This window comes from Antechinus flavipes, chromosome 4 (genome assembly GCF_016432865.1).
Source record: "Antechinus flavipes isolate AdamAnt ecotype Samford, QLD, Australia chromosome 4, AdamAnt_v2, whole genome shotgun sequence".
NCBI classification, from domain to species: Eukaryota; Metazoa; Chordata; class Mammalia; order Dasyuromorphia; family Dasyuridae; genus Antechinus; species Antechinus flavipes.
Window position 1 is genome coordinate 11056328 of NC_067401.1, and position 16051 is coordinate 11072378.

The following is a 16051-nucleotide window of genomic DNA, read 5'->3' on the forward strand; positions in this document are numbered from 1 at the left end:
AAGCTTGCAGTCACTGAATCCCAGACGTGAAAGAAAAGTCAGAGGTCATCTGGTCCAAACTGTATTTGAAGAGCTCTCCCCACCAAGATTCTTGAAAAAAGGTCATTCGACTTTGACTTGAATGCCCCCAGTGACAGGGAGATCACTACCTCAGGAGACAGCCCGTTTTACGCATGGAGGAAGTTTGATGTAGCGAATGCTAGTGTTAGAGTAGGGAAATCCGCTATCCTGTACTGAGGGTGAATCTTACCTCAGATACTCGCTAGCTGAGTGATTCTGGACAAGTCACAACCTCACTGAGCCTCAGTTTCCTCAGCTATAAAGTGGGGAAGCAAAGTGGTACAGTAGCTAGAGGCTGGGCTGGAGCCAGGAAAACTCCCTCCTAAATTCAGATCTGGCCTCACACTTACTAACATGTGACCCTGGGCAAGTTGGCCTGTTTCCTCGCCTGTCAAATGAGCTGGAGAAGGAAATGGTAACCACTGGAGTATCTTTGAATGAGGAGATGAAGAGCTGGACTGACTGAATGGCAATAAAATAGGAATAGTAATAAGTTGACCTGGGCTCTTCTGTAAGGACAGGCAGTGTGGATATCTTGGGACTGGCTTCGGAACCCGCCGCTGCTGGTTAGATCCTCTGCAGCCCCTTACCTGGGGGTCGGGCCTGGGGGTCGGCTCATGGCCTCCCAGGTCCTTCCAGTTCTGAATTTATGGTCTTTCGCCTCTCCATTGTCAACAGCTAGTCTAAGCCATGTTAGTAACAGCATCGAGAAAGGAAGGGAAGGAGGGAGGGAGGGAAGTGGGGCTAATCTAGCCCGGACCTTTCATAACATCCCTGGATCCTTCCCGCAGAGACTCCTGGGCCTTTGAAAAGTGGGACCTTTTTGCTCTTCTCTCCCGTGACATTTCAAGGACCCGTGGCTCGGCCCACATTTGTCGGGTCATTAAGTTCTCTCATGTCTGGGCCTAGTTGCTCACTGGCACTTATCATGCTTCCTCGCCTCATACATTTTAGGTTTCCATTCTTTATTGGCATTATTTTTGTTGGAACTTTCTTGTAACAGGTAAAGAGACTCAGTCTACCAGTGATAATCAGTGGCCCTCCCCAGGCTGAGCAGGAAACCCTTAAGCGATCCGCCCAGCGGCATTAGGACGGGATGAGGCAACCAGGTCTGTGAAGTTACTGGGCTTGGAGTTAGAAAGACCTGAAAATGAATCCAAATGCTCCCTAGCTGTGTGACGCCGGACAAGTCATTTAACCTCTGCGCCTTGGTCTCTTCATCTGTAAAAAGTGGGATAATTACAGCAGCTACTTCATGAGGTTGTTATGAGGATCAAGCAAGTTACCTTTGGTAAATTGCTTTGCAAATCCTAGAAGTCCTCGTCCATGTCAGCTACGATTAGTACGTCAGAGATGGGAGGGAGACTCGGTTCCTCCGGACTCTAAGGTCACTTATTGGCTAATTATTTTTCCTTTAATTTAATCAGAAGTTCTTTATCCTTGGCGGAGAGATCAGACAGAAAATAAGAGTGGGGGCAGTTGTTGTGCCTCCGTATGCTCATTTTTTATCATCAGCTCATCTCCCTTTATTTGGAGGACTTGTCTCTTCGTTGATCTTCCTCTTGTCTCTGACTTTGCTTTATTATTTAATAATAAGTTGTTATTATTGCCAGGCTCGGCTCCTTCTAGGCTTGAAGCATTTCTGAGAGGACTGAACCCGTGACTCTTCTGGTGCCCTCCTCCGCTGCCTGCCCTGACTTTCTATTGTACCGTGTGTCTGTGGGTTCCTATAAAATCTGCCCATGAATTCCCCGAGTAGCTCTAGGGGCCCATGGGGCCTTTCTCCCCATCAGAATGATTTCTGTCGGGGTTTCAAACGCTTACCTCCCTCCCGGGCCGGTGTCCTCTGCAGAATCTTAGGCTTTTAGCTCTTCCTGGGCCTTCTGAGTCTTCCGGAACCTCTTGCTCCCAGACTGCAGGCACGTGTCCGGCTGGCTCAGTCAGCTTTCCCTTCTGTCTCCCCTTGTTGGGCGGAAGCGGGTCCAGAGTAGCCAGCCCCCTCACCGTTGCTTCCACCTTTTGAAACACATGATTATCATTACCTCAAACAAGAATTTAGCGGCCCTCCTGCTCTTGTTAGCGAGAGAGCACGTCCGCTGGAACCCGAAGAAGAAGCTCCTGGCCCCGAGACTATCTCTCTCTTGCCCAGTTTCTTGATTTCCTTCTGTCCAAGCATGTTCTGATATCCTTGAACATCATGTTTCCCTTCCTTCCTCACAGGGCCGACGTCATAATCGTCAGGGCCTCCACATAACACTTTAACCCGTACGAAATGCACCTAGGATGTCATTTCATCTCCACAATGGCCTTGATAGATAGGTGCTGATATGCACCCATTCCACAGATGAGGAACCCGAGGCACCAAAAGGTCACTCAGGAAGTGGCTGAATTTGAACTTGGGTCTTTGGGACCCTTTGTCCCCCTCCCCAACTTTCTACCACAGTCCCTGTGTTCCTGCATTTTTTCATCTGAGCATGAGAATGTTTTAGAGCGGCAGAGGCTGCCCCAGGAGGCTAAGCATGTTGTGGACATGGAAATCCTAGATGACTTTTTTGGTTTGTTTTATTTACGGGGGAAGGGAGTAGAGGATTCTGGGATCTCTTCCAGCTCGAGATTCCATGTGAGAGGGTGACATCTCTCCCTTTCCTCCCCCATTTCTCACTACTCTCTCCCCAAATTACCCTGTATTTACTTAGCTTTGTATATGATGGGCCGTTTGGTAGATTGTAAGCTTCTTGAGGGCAAGAACTGTGTCATTGTACCCCTGGCTCAACGCCTTCCATAAACTTGGATGGACCCTCTGGCAAGCTGGGACACAGGCTGGCGGAGGGAGCTGCCCGGCCCGTGGTGATTGGGCTGGGGTTCAGCCCGGGACCCCGGAGGGGCCAATGAGGGTCAGAGGTCTTGTACTGGGATTCGGCCCTCCCCCCTTAGTGCTAGAAGACAAGAGGGCCGGCGTGCACCCTTAGGTCTTTCTCCAGGAAGGCTGAGGGGTCCTTGGACCACGGCCCCTTCTTCTTGCAGAGTCCCCGCAGCCGTCCGTCACTGCTGGCCGGGGTGGCCTCCGGAGCATTAGGGAGATACCCAGAACTGATCCCTTGATCCTGTTACCGAGGCTAATGCTGATGAAAGGAAACCTAATCCCTAAGAGCCAGAGCTGGGGGGGGAGGGAGCAAGCCAAGCCAAAAAGCTGTCTGTGGGGCTCCATCGCCCCCTCCTAAGGGCCGGGAGCTGGAGAGGGCCAGAGGACTGGTCCGAGGCTCCCCTCTTTTGTCCCCCCAGGCTGTGGGAACAGCGCCCTGAGCTACGAGCTCTTCTGTGGGGGCTTCCCCAACGTGCTCAGTGTGGATTACTCTCCCGTGGTGGTGGCTGCTATGCGGGAGCGCTACGCCCACGTGCCCGTGTTGCGCTGGGAAACGATGGACGCCCGAGCTCTCCGTTTCCCCCCTGGCACCTTTGACGTGGTGCTGGAGAAGGGCACCCTGGATGCTCTGCTGGCTGGGGAGCGAGACCCCTGGACCGTGTCCCCGGAGGGCATTCAGACTGTGGACGAAGTCCTCAGTGAGGTGAGACTGGGAAGAGGTGGCGAGGGTCCCTCTGACAGGGAAGGGAGAGACAAATGTGCCAGAGAATGGGGGTGGGGGGACACTGGGTGAGGAGCCAGGTCTGGATTCCTATTTCATCCTCCTGTTGAACAGGAGACCTTAGACTCTTCTCTGGGCCTCAGGGCCCTCATCTGTAAAATGGGGAAGTAGGATGTGATGACCTTGGAGGTCCCTCAGCATCCCAAGGCAGAAATGAAAAGGCTGAGAGAGAGCTGGGAGCCTCCAGGCTGGTTCTGTGGAAGGGGGGCCCAGGGGATCTCAGTAGTCCAGGCCAAGCCCCCTGCCTGACGGGCAGGACAACTTGGCTGGAGTGAGTGGCTAACTTGGAAGTCAGCCCATTATCCCCACTCGTCTTCGATAGTCCAGCCTCCCACCCAGCTTCCCTGCCCCTGAAGGAACTCTGGTGAGAGGCTGGGGGAAGAGGGTGGTCCCTGCAGGTCAGTGGAAGGAAGTAGGGGAGGGACGGGACCCCCGCTGCCTGCTCACCCCGCCACCCTTTTTAGGTGAGTCGAGTGCTGACCCCTCAGGGCCGGTTCATCTCCCTGACGGCCGCGGCCCCCCACTTCCGGGTCCGGCACTACGCCCAGCCCGGCTACGGTTGGTCTCTCCGGCATGCGTCCTACGGCAGCAGCTTCCACTTCCATTTCTACCTCATGCACAAGGGGGGCGAGCTGAGTCCAGCCCAGCAAGCCTTGGGGGCCCGGCTGCGGGCCCCCCCCAGCCCCCTGCCTTCGCCCTGCTTCCTCCAAGACTCTGACAAGGAAGACTTCCTCAACGCCATAGAGTTCTAAGGGATGGTTGTGGTCCAAGGAGGCCGAGGGCTCCTCCCGGCTGAGCCATCTCTGCCCCCACGGCTGCCTTGGAAGCTAAAAATCCTGACCCTGAGCTGGGGGTCTGTTCCCCGGACCATCACCTAACAGAGCCAGAGGGGCCCCGGCGAGCAATCAAGGTCTTCCTTCTGTACTTTGTCAGGCTCGCCCGCTGCACGGCACACCCTCCCGGCATCCCTCAGCGAGACTTGGGCGTCCCCAACACGGAGGGAGGGCCCTGGGGATGGCAGCCTGGGTTGGTTAAACTCTGCCGCTTGGACCTAACTTAGGAAACAGAGTTCAGGAGACTTGGGGTCAGGCCCAGGCACCTCCTGGCTGTCAGTCCTCAGTATGTTCATCTGTAAAATGGGGCTGGGAATACAGTAGTCCCCACTTTGCAGGGTTGTTGTGGTTCAAATTACGCTCCCATCTGGAAATCCCTCAGCAGGCTTCGTAAGAAAGCCCAGTGGATGTCTGTTCCTAGGGGTTGGTGGGGCCCGGTCCCCCAGCCCGCTGAACCAAACCAGGGCTGCAGCCACTCTGACTCACTATGACTCAGACCCGGGCCGAGAACAGGCCGTGGGCAGCCGTCCCCTGGGCCCGACCATCCCCCGGCCTTTGCCTTGCTCAGGCAAAGCCAGGCTCAGGGTCCGGGAGGCGGGGGCCTAACCAAGCGGGGCTCGAGCCGGCCGGAAGCCGATCAGAGGCAGCAGCCAGGCTTTGCACAGGTCTGTGTTTATTCACGAACTCCTGGTACAGTGAAGATGGGGGGAGGGAGACATTTACAGTGGTGACCCCGGGGCCCTTTTGGCATCATCCCAGAGGCAGTGCATCCCCCGGGGACGGGAGGAAGGGGGTCCAAGGTGGGAAACGACGGGGACCCTCCCGAGGCTGTCCCGGGCGGGGGCGGGGCTCCAGAACTCATCTAGAGGATCTGGACAGACTGGCCTTGTGGGGACAAGGGAAGGGCTCCGAGGTCATGGCCTAAAGGCCCGGACCATCCGCCAGGCGCGGACTATCCGGGGCCCAGACCGCGGGATTCTGGGAGGAGATCCAGTAAACAAAGAGTCGGATATAAAAATACAAATGTGCTAAGGCAGACACCTTAGAAAGAGGCTGCGAGGGGGACCCGCCAGACGCAGGGAGGGGGCACAGGTCGGGCTGGGGATGATGACCCCCCGGCTGGGCTCCGGAGGGGAAGCTCATGCATGCAAGATGCAGCCAAACGTCCCTGGGGAGGGCGGCCCGGAGGGACCCGCGTCCAGCTCGCTGCCTAGCCTGCAAACCGGCTGGAGGGGAGGGGCCGTGCGGGACAGGGCGCGGGGGATGAGCAGCGACAATGACATGTCCGTGGCACCGGCGCCACGCGTTTCTGTGTCCGTGTCCGTGTGCGGGGTGGGGCCACGGCCCGAGTCCTAAAGTGCATGAGCGGGGCGGGCCGGGGCCGGGCGCTACGGGGCTCCTGACCGGGCCGCGCCGCCGCCTTGGTGCTGAAGCGGACAGCTCCGGAGCAGCGAGCAGCGGCGGCGGCCCGGGCGGAGCCGCTGGGTCCCGAGGCCCCGGCCCGCTGGGACTGAGGCCGGCCCGGGAGCCCGGGCCGGGGGCGCCGGCAGCTTCATCGCCGTCCTGCGCTCCGGGCCGCTCCGAGGCGGGAACGGGAGCCCGCGGACCAAGCCGGCGCGTCTACACTCCCGACGGCGGCTTCTCCCCCATTCCCTTCAGCACGTCATCTATCCGGTCATCCTCGATCACCACTGCGGAACAAACAGCGCCTCAGTTCCGCGCGGGCCCTGCGGCTCGGAGCCGTCCCTCCCTCCTCTCCCTCCCTCCCTCCCTCCCTCTCCGGCTCTGCAGCTCTAGCGCTCGCTTCAGCTGCCCCGGGCCGCAAGGCCGTCAGCCCCTTCTGCATCCCGCCCCCCGGGCGCAGACTCGGGGTCCCCGGTCTCCCAGGCTGCGCTCTCCTTTCCGACCTGAACTCAAGCGACCCTGCTCTCGCCCCTCCCCCCCCAGCCCCCCCGCCAGCTTTCAACATCCCAACTCGGCTTCCGATCTCCTGGATCCGCTCAATGTCCCTCCCAGCGTTCCCGCTTCCTAGCTTAGGAAAGGCGGGCTCCAGGAGTCTCGGAGAATGGCGAAGGGAATGGGGCCACCGGGGAGATGGTGGAAGGGCCCAGAGACGTAGATGGGAGGGGACCCCTTCGCGCGCCCCGCTTCCCCAGCCCAGATCCAGGATCCGATCCCCGAAAGGGCCTGGGGCTGCGGCAGAAGCAGCCTAGCCTTCGGGGATGGAGACGGGTTGGCCAGGTTAGGAAGCCGCCTGATGGGGGGAGAATGGGGGGAGCGTCGCTGAAGACTGGTTTCTGGGTCAGGCGGGTGGGTCCCAGGCCTCCCTACCTCTCTTGGCCCGGCCGATCTGGCCCAGCTTAGGGGGCCGTTTGGCTTGGTTGCCCGCAAAGAAGGAGTTGGTATCCTGAAGGCGGCAGCTGAAGGAGAGATCCGAACCCTCCGGGTCGGCGCCGAAGCGGCCCATCTTGTCCTCGCTGTAGGGGAGGATTTCCGACATGGTGCAGGCTGCTGTCAGGAGGACCGAGCGAAGACCACTGTGGGCTGGGTTGCGTGTGTGTGTGCCTCTGTGTGTGTATCTACGTGTGTGTGCGTATGTATGTGCGCGTGTGTGCGCGCGCGCTTGTGTGTCTGTGTGTGTGCGCGACGCGAGCGGAGCCGGGGGGCGGCCGGCGGGCTAGCTGGGAGCCGCGCCTGCTCGCCAGTCCTCCTCCTCCTCTTCCTCCTCCTCCTCTCCTCCTCCTCTTCCTCCTCCTCCTCCTCCTCCTCCTCCTTCTCCCAGTCCAGAGAGAGCCCGAGGCCGGGGGAGCCCTACATCATAAGGAAAACCGGCAGAAAGATGAAGTCATGCGGCATCCGGGCCTGCAACGGGCCAGCTGGCTCCCCGGCCCTCCCCTCGCAGCCCTCGATCTGCCCCGGCCGCTGGGCTGTCTGAAGCGACTGAGGAGCTGGGAGCGCCTGGGCAAGCGGGCGGGCGGGCGGGCAGGTGGGGGGCACCGCGCGGCGGAGCCCGGGAGGCGGAGGCGGAGGGGGCGGCGCGCGCGCGAGCGGAATGACAATGAGAGGCCGGACTGCGGCAGAGCTCGGCGGGGCGGGGCAGGATGGGAAGGCCGGCGGCGGGCACGGCTGGGGGGAGGGGGAGTAGGGGATATGAGGAGGTGACTGGAGGGGAGGGGGGCATAACCCATAGGTCCGAAGACCGGGATCGAGTTAGCACGAAAGAGAAAGGCCGGAGTCCCGGATGGCTTAGCGCGGGTGCAAACGCCACGGCAGGTGGCGAAGGGGGCGGGGATGGTGGTGGTCGCGGGGAAGCCTCCGCGACCGCAGCTCGGACCCTGAAGCCCCCCTGCGCCCTCCCCGCCGGCTGAAGTCCAGGCAGAATTACCCCGGCGCGGAGCCTGCGGAGATCCAGAGCTAGGGGGCCTGGCTAGAGCGAAGTGGGGCACGGGGCGGGGTAAGCGCCAAGCTTCCCGCTGCTCCTCTTCTTCCTTCTCCTGTCTCCCAGACAGAGTGCTCCCTCTTCTCTCTTCCCAGGGGCCACGTGGGGGTAAGGAGCTAGGGGGACCCTCAGCGTCGCTGAGCTACGGCCATCCTCCCTCGACCCTCCGTTCTGGGAGGGTTCCTCTCAATGGCCACGCACCAGGGCTCGCGCAGAGCCAGCGTTTCATTGAGCCGGGGTGGGGGGCGGGGGCGGGAGCGGCGAGAAGCGCGCGTCACTCGGGGTGGCTTCCACCCTTCCCTCGTCTCCCCCACCTCCGGCCGCCCCTCCCCCGGCCCGAACTCTCTCCACCTAGCCAAAGTAGCTGCCACCGTCACCGGAACTGCTTTCCATGCAAGACACGCAGGTGTGCACGTGGGGCTGGGCCTCTGGCGTCCTCTGCCCGCCGCCCCCTCCCTCCCGGAGTCCCATCTAGCATCCTTCCGCCTAGGACACGCAGATACACAATGTTCCAGACGCAGGTGATAAGGGGAACAAGAACCTGCTTCTAGGAAGCCACCTCCACTCTCTGTTTTCATCACCATCTGCCAGCCCTGGTTGGAGTGGGGGTGGGAAAGACAGGCATTGGGACCCCTTTCTTACAGGCAGAAACTTAAGTCTCCAGGGAGCCCAGTGCTTTATCAGGGGGTCATAGAACTGGAGCTGATGGTTCCTTAAAATTGTAATTTTATAGCTCTCCTTTTATAGATCAAGAAGGGAACAAACTTGTCTGGGTAGTCTGGGTTTGAACCCAAATTCTGTAACCTCAAAGCAAGACTTCTCCCACTGTATCCCCTTTCTATGGTTCCCACACTGTAAAGAGAATTTGGGGTGTGTGAGACACTGGTCCATTGCTGAACGAGGCTTCCTGAGAATGTGACCCTAGGGCTCTCTCAATTTCTTTGAGCCAGAGTTTTCTCATCTGGAAAATCTGTTTCCTTTACAGCAGCTTTGCAAAAGCAACCACAGAGCAAAGTGTAGACACGCAGACCAGTTAAACAGGTACTAGGAACTAAGAGCAAAATTCTAGTCCTTCTGTGTTAGGCCCATTCCCTCTAGTTTCTGCCCGTCACAGGGGGCTTCTGGGACACCATTGGTCACCAGTTCTTCCTGGAGGTACAGAGAAAAGACTCTCCTAGAGCCTGGTGCCCCTCTGAGCCTTGTCTAGGCCAAGTCCTCCAGCATTCAATCCATTCTAGAAATCTGGCGGGGAAGGGGGAAGACTAGTTGGTGAAAAGGGCTTTACCATCAGCTGGAGGAAGTAGCTGGGGCATGGGAGGCTGAGTGAAGAAACAGTCGGGCCCAGTGGATGACATTTTAGGACATTACTATTCTGCTGGTGGCTGGCTCTGACTGGAAGTCAGACAATGACATTTATGAAGAATCTACTGAAGACTGACCCAGTTCTTTCCTTTAAAAAAAAAGGTTTTTTATTGATAATCTTTTCTCTCTTTTAATCTCAATTTCACTTTCCCATTCTTCTCCCCTTTATGTAACAAATACAAGCCAAGTCTGAAAATGCCTGCATTATTCTGAATTTGTTGTCGTCATCTCTCTGCCAAAACAGGAGACGTGAAGGCAGCTGAAGGCTAATGCCTTTATTTTACTTCATTTCCTGATCACTCAGGACAGGATCGAGTGGTTCTCAAAGTGTGGTCCAGAGAATCCTGGGGATCTCTGAGACCCTTTAAGAAGGTCTACAAATTCAAAATTAGTTTTTATTTCATGCTAAATATAAATGAGCATAATATAAACAAAAGCTCTTTGGACCATCCTCAATAATTTTTAATAGCATAAAGATATCGAGAACAAAAGTTGGGAGAACCACAGCTTTATGTAATACTCAACTCCCTCGTGGCTTCCCAGACCGAAACTCCTTATCCTGGCCACCATTCCCCTATGGGTGTTGTGGCTCCTTAGTAAGCTTCTTTTGTATTTGCAATACTTAGCACTGTACCAACGTTTAGTAAACACTTTATAAACGCTTGTAATTCATTTCTTTGTGCTTGTCCTGTGTCCCCCTTCAGTCTATGTGACCAGTTTCCGAGCCTTCTTCCTTTATTTGTGGCCAAAGCTCTTTGAAAGCATGTCTCTCTTCAAAAGGAACATCCCGGTATTGTTCTGCCACTCTCTATGGACCAGTACTGGATCCATTCTATAAAGAATGTAAAAATTATACATATCTATATGTATATATATATATATAGCTATGACTCCATGGACAGAGACAGTCATCACAGTACCAATTAAAACTCGATTTCCTTGTTATGTTACCTCAAACAAGTCACATATCCTTTATTGTTGGGTTTGCTCATCTCAAAGAGTGGGTGGGGTAGGAGTGGAATTGGAGGAAATAATCTCCAAATGACTTCCTGTGCTAAATCTATACAACAGATGTAATATTTAGTACAATAACCTAAGAAAACGCGAGTGAAAGTTCATGTGGATGATCATAAATGAGCAAGGATGATGATCCTGCAAAGTTGCCTTAGAAAGAGCAGTCAGATATGTATGAGGAAAACCGAGAGAGATCGGCGTGAGGAAAAACAACAGAAGCACGTACCCAGGAGGAAAGAGTGATGAGATGCGTTTCAGAGAGGTCAAAGTGGGTGATGATAAGAAAGAGTGTGAGCTTGCTTTAACTATGTTATCAGTTATGAAAGAACTCTCTGGAGGGGGCACAAAATGCATTGGGGAATAATTGATGAAAATCCTAAAGCATCAATAAAACTTGCAAAAAAATGAATATTCATCAGACAAAAAGGTGGAGGTATCCAAAGATCAATTTTGAGAGAGAATGGAAAGAGTAGAATATGGATGAGATCAATGAAGGCAAAGAAAGCTTAAACATATGGAAGAGGGGACAAAAAGACATGACAGATGGTGGCTTTAGTCATCTCTGCAGGACAGAAGATGGTGTCTATTGAGAGTTGTTGGGTTGAAGAGAGAAGAGAAGGTTTAGTGAGATTAAGTAAGGGCTGAAAGAAAGGACTGATTGCCCTACAACTGATCTGAGGGAATCAAAGGCAAAAATCTGCCCAAGACCTAGCCTGGAATTTCCTTCAGCAGCCTCTCTAGTCCTTGAGATAAGTGGAGAGGAGGGCAGATGGAGAGATGATCTTGGGATGAAGATTAGGGTGGCAAAGGTCAAAGAGTCCAGAGATTCAAAAGGTGGTTCTGGAACCGGGGGGCTGTTGGACTTGATTTCTAGGTTGTTTGTTTTTACCAACCTTTTTTTTTTTTTTTAAATAAGGATTATCTCTTTTGGAGGGGACATGGAAAGAAAAATATTGGGAAATGGAGGTGATGTAAAATCAAAAGATATTAATAAAAGGTGGTTTTAAAGAAGAAATCTGTCAGAATTTGCTTGCCAGGGGGTTGCTATTACCAATCAATCGACATGGCCTAGTCAGGGGTCCTCAAACTACAGTCTGTGGGCCAGATGCGGCAGCTGAGGATGTTTATACCCCTCACCAGGGCTATGAAGTTTCTTTATTTAAAGATCCACAAAACAAAGTTTTTGTTTTTACTATAGTCCAGCCCTCCAATAGTCTGAGGGACAGTGAACTGGCCCCCTATTTTAAAAGTTTGAGGACCCCTGGCCTAAGGGCTAGCAGGCTGGACTTTGGATCAGGAAGATATTGTTGAATCCTCATTCTGACACTTACTGTGTGACCCTGGGCAGGTCATTTAATCTCTTGAGTCTCAATTTCCTTATCCATCAAGTTGGATAATAATAGCACATATTTCATTCAATCAAAAGACAGTTATTAAATGCTCAGTACTGTTAAAGGCTCTGGGGATGCTATCATAGGAGCAATCAATCAATAAGCTTTTATTAAAGGCTTACTATGCATTATGCTAATCACTGGAGGGACAAAGAAAAATTGCTGACATCTCCAGCCCTCAGGGAGCTTCCATTCTAATGGGGGAGACCACATATAGGAAGATAACCTTAGAGGAAGAGGAGAAGAGAGAGAACAGTTGAGCAGTTTTAAAGGGAACTAGGGATTCTGAGAAATGGAGATAAGGAGGGAGAGCATTCTTCCTCTTGAGGATGGCATGGAAGCCAAAGGTATGAAGAAGAGAGATGGAGTGTTGTGGATGAGAAACAGCCAATGTAAGTGGTCAGAATACTGATGAGAAGGGTCATCGAATCCAATGCCCTCATTTTGCAGGTCAGGAAGCTGAGAATCAGAGCGGTTCCGTCATTTGCCCAAGATTACTCAGGTAGTAAATAGGGAGACTAGGATTCAATTCTGAGTCTTATGATCCCCAAACCATCATTTCTTCCCATTGGACTACTTTGCCTCCCTCTGGAACAGGGCCTTTTCATCTCTCTGTGCAGGCCTTACCCGCAGATCGTTACGAGCAGAACATAAAATCATGTACTTGGGATGTGTTGGAGGCACAAGTGGGGACTCCTTGCAGACTTCCAAGTCTATATTTCTGTTTAAGTGTTTGGAAATGATCCAGATGAGCAACTGAAAACAAAACATTCTCTCCCACAAAGACCGAGTCCACCATTGGTCATCTGAGTGTTTTGTGCCAGGAACAATTTGTGAAGAGATGGGAACAGTGGAATGGCTGGGAAAGGGGACATAAATTGAGTTATTATTCAGACTTCTGGACTTGCTTTGCCAAATTCTTGTGTCTTGTTTAAAAAAAAAAAACAAGATGGAAAAAATAATTTAAAAAAATCAAGATGGAGTTTGTGCATTAGAATAAGCTTATTTAAGGACTGACTGGTGAGAGATACGTGTGCCGCAGTAGCTGTGAAATCTGGGATTTCACTAGGGAAGGGAAGTTCCAGCATAGACCCCGTGGCTTAAACATAGGGAGGAGGGGAACAAGTCCCTCGTGTTGCCTTCCTGGCAACGAGGGTCTGCACTTCTGTGGGCACAACCAAAAAGGGCACAAGGTTCAGAAGCCGTCATCATGACAAATATTACATAAGGCTTTAAAGTTGGCAAAAAAAAAAAAAACCAGAAAACAAAAAACACCATTTACAGGTGATCTCGATTGAGTTTCCTAACCACCCTAGAGGGTAGATTCTCATCCTCATTTTAAATGAGAAAACTGAGCTTGAGAGATTGTGACAGGTAATAGGATCAGTGATTTGCAACTGGAAGAAAACCTTAGACCTCTTGCTGCTCCGACCCCATTCATTTTATGGGGGAGAAAACTGAGGCACAGAGGGTTGTGATTTGCTCAGAGTCGTACTTCTAGTGAGTACCTAAGAGGTTTGAATCCAAGTCTCTTGCCTCCTAGTCTGTTATAGAACTGGTTCAGTGTTCATACCCAGGAGGGAAACATGTTGGAAGTGGGGTCTAGGTCTTCCATCGCTGTGCCCAGGAAGCAGAATACAACCCTCCTGTCCTTGACCCGGGTCCAATCACTTCGGGAAGTGTTTCCAGTCCTGGGCAGCACATTTCAGGAAGGATATTGACAGACTGGACTGGGGCCCACTGGTGACAGGAGGGGGAGAGGCTAGAGGTCAGGCTTTGAATGAAAGGATCAGTTGACAGAAAGAGGACCGTTTAGCCTGTAGAAGGGATAGAGAGGGGAGCATGGCAACTGTCTTGGAGCATGAGTCCCCCATAGCATCTCTGTTCTGTTTGTCTCTAGGACTAGGAACAAGAGAACTTGCAGAGGGGCAAATTTAGATTTGATGGGGATTAGAGTGAACCCAACATGGGAGAGGCTGCTTGGAGACCTGGTTGACGGCTTCTCCCTTCGTGAAGGTTGTTGGGAAAGAGCTGGGTAATCCCGTGGCAGTGACGGGAGAGAGGGGATGCTGGGTCAGGCATCGGTAACTAGGATGACCTGCTGGGTCCCTTCCAATTCCAATTCCGGGACAATGGATCCACTAGAACAAGATCTATTTATTGTTGTATCTGCCTCGGCCATGTTCAGGTAGTCAAAATATTGAGTGAATCGGTGAAAGAAAGAAAAACACTTATTAAGCCTTTACGCTACATTCTGTGCTGAATTCTGGGGACAATTCTGGGAATTCTGGGAAAAAGAGAAAGTCCCAGCGGCCCATCAAATGTTAATGACTCTTTCTTTTTAAAAAGTCGGGCAGAGTCTGGCCCCTAGGAGGTCCTTGAGAAGTTCGAGCCCGTTGAGATTAAGAGATGGGACGGCGTATTTTGTGCGTCCCTGCCCCCCGCGGGCCCCCTTGCTAGGCGGTGGCCATTCTCGGGGGCTCCCCAACGAAAGTCCGTCGCCCCGTTTTCGCAGACACGCGGGTGAAGCCGGCGTGGGAGCGCCCGGTGCAAGGCTCTCGTGTGGAAGCTGGGCGGGTGGGCGGACAATGGGCCGCCCGTCCTAGAGAAGATGGGCAGCGAGGTGAGCGGCCCGGGCCCGGGGAGGTTGTTTGTTTGTTTGTTTTGGTGGCGCGGGTGGGTCCTGCGAGTCTGTGGGGGAGGATCTGCCAGTCTGACCGACGTCTGTAAACAACCAACAGAACTCGGGGGGTGGGGGGAGGGTGGGGGAGGGGCGGCGGCGGCGTGCTGGCCAGCGAACCCTTAACTCCTGGGAGGATTCTCCGGGGTGAGTGGGGGCTCCCAGAAGGGGACGGGGCTGCTGGGCTTTTAGATCCGAAGGTTCAAGGGAGAGAAGAAGGCAGGGGGGCTTCTCGGGGGATGGAAGGGGTGGGAAGCTTGGAGTTCGGATGGCACAAACAGGGGTGGGCTCCGCTGGACTGCTGGGCAGGGGAGCGAGACTGGAAAAGTCCCGGAGCAACGAGCGCTCTCCGTGCAGGGCCCTCCTCCTCCTCCTCCTCCTCCCCCCCCCCCCGCCCCCAGCCGGGGTGCTCCCCAGAGGCTTGGGCTCCGCCTCCCCCGTCCCCTCCCCCCAGGTCCACCGCTCAGGGAGTGGGGGAGAACCTGAGGGCGGGGGCTGTGGCGCCGGCTGCTGCTGCTGCTGCCGCCGCCGCCGCCGCCGCTACCCCAGGAGTTGGCCTTGGCCATGGCGGGTGGAGGAGGGGGCCCAGGCCCGGCAGATCCAGCCGGGGGCCCGCCTAGCCCAGTCTAGCCTAGCCCGGGGAGGTGCCCATCTCCAGCCCATCATGAGCTTGGCCCTGCAGGAGCTGGGCGGAGGCGTGAGTGTGGGACCGGGAGCCAGGAGGCCGGGAGGGGGGAGCCTGGGGGTCCTGGGCTGGGCCACGGCGGGATGAGGGACTTGGCGAGAGGCCGGGGCCGAAGGGAGCGGAGCAGGACGTAGACAGTAATGGGGGGGGCAGGAAGTGTGCTCCCCATCCCCTCTCTACCTTTCCACCTCCACTCTTACTCATCCCTAGTCTGGCCCCGGCCCGGGTCCAGGAGAGATCCTTGAGGGAGTGATGCCGGAGCGAGCAAGAGGAAAGGAAGCCGCTGGGGTGGGAGCGGGGAGCTGTCCCTGCGTCCCTGCCCGGCTCTCAGTGGCTACACCGGGTACGCACCGTGTGTATGTAGCCCAGCTCCATCCCTCATGCGTCGCCCTTGCTCCAAGTTAACCCAAGTCTGGGAGCGTCTGCGGAGGGGGGCCGGGAGGGGGCGGGGAGGGGGCCGGCTGCTGCCCAACAAGCAAACACACCGCTGAGCCGTGGGGGAGCCGGAGCCGAAGGGGAGCTCCCTTCTCACCCCGGCACCTCCCGCTCATCCCCAGCCTGGCGCGGGGCCGCCCGGGAGCCGTCCCGGGGATTGGTTGCGCCTGAAACGGAAGGCGGGGTGGGAGCGGAGGAGCCTCTGCTCCTCGGAGCGTGGACCGGGAGTCCGAGGAGAACAAGCTGGAGAGCCTTGGGAGGAGAAAAGCTTCTCGCACCATTGCCCTGCTCTTTGTGTGCGCGGAAGCAACGGGAAGGCGGGACCGTCCCCCGCCACACTGAAAGCTCCCTGAGGGCAGGCCCATTTCCAGCTCCCCCCCCCCCCCCCCCCCAGATACACATTTAGTGAGTGACGTCGTTTGAGCTGCAAGTGCTCCAGGGGTGGGAGGAGAGCAGGAGCCGGAGTCCCTGGCGAGGAGCAGCAGTCTCCCTCTCCCTGACAGCTGTC

The 16051-nt window shown here is 55.3% G+C and overlaps 2 protein-coding genes across 5 annotated transcripts in view; one reads left to right on the forward strand and one right to left on the reverse strand.

The window, feature by feature from the left end:
• Window positions 1-16051, forward strand: part of ECE2 (endothelin converting enzyme 2) — a 50342-nt gene that overhangs the window by 2501 nt on the left and 31790 nt on the right. Inside the window, exons 2-3 of one of the 4 annotated variants that reach the window (XM_051999930.1) lie at window positions 3343-3626; window positions 4169-4872. In XM_051999930.1, coding sequence (XP_051855890.1) covers window positions 3343-3626; window positions 4169-4456 — 572 coding nt within the window. In that variant the 3' untranslated portion in view covers window positions 4457-4872. Of the gene's footprint in view, window positions 1-3342; window positions 3627-4168; window positions 4873-14021; window positions 14367-14676; window positions 15121-16051 lie in introns of those variants that run through there. The other 3 variants (XM_051999931.1, XM_051999929.1, XM_051999928.1) reach the window with 3 other exon arrangements.
• On the reverse strand, window positions 5194-7266 carry CAMK2N2 (calcium/calmodulin dependent protein kinase II inhibitor 2). The gene is made up of 2 exons (XM_051999932.1): window positions 6869-7266; window positions 5194-6228 (listed from the first exon to the last, which is right to left on the reverse strand). The coding sequence occupies exons 1-2, from the start codon at window positions 7035-7037 to the stop codon at window positions 6158-6160; spliced, it is 240 nt and encodes a 79-aa protein (XP_051855892.1). The 5' UTR covers window positions 7038-7266; the 3' UTR covers window positions 5194-6157.

What these genes read in the sequence shown, in the direction of transcription:
- CAMK2N2 (XM_051999932.1), bottom strand. Translation starts at nt 7,037, where the DNA reads ATGTCGGAAATCCTCCCCTACAGCGAGGACAAGATGGGCCGCTTCGGC. An exon ending in GATCGGCCGGGCCAAGAGAG is followed by an intron (nt 6,229 to 6,868) that starts GTAGGGAGGCCT and finishes TTTGTTCCGCAG; the next exon opens with TGGTGATCGAGGATGACCGG.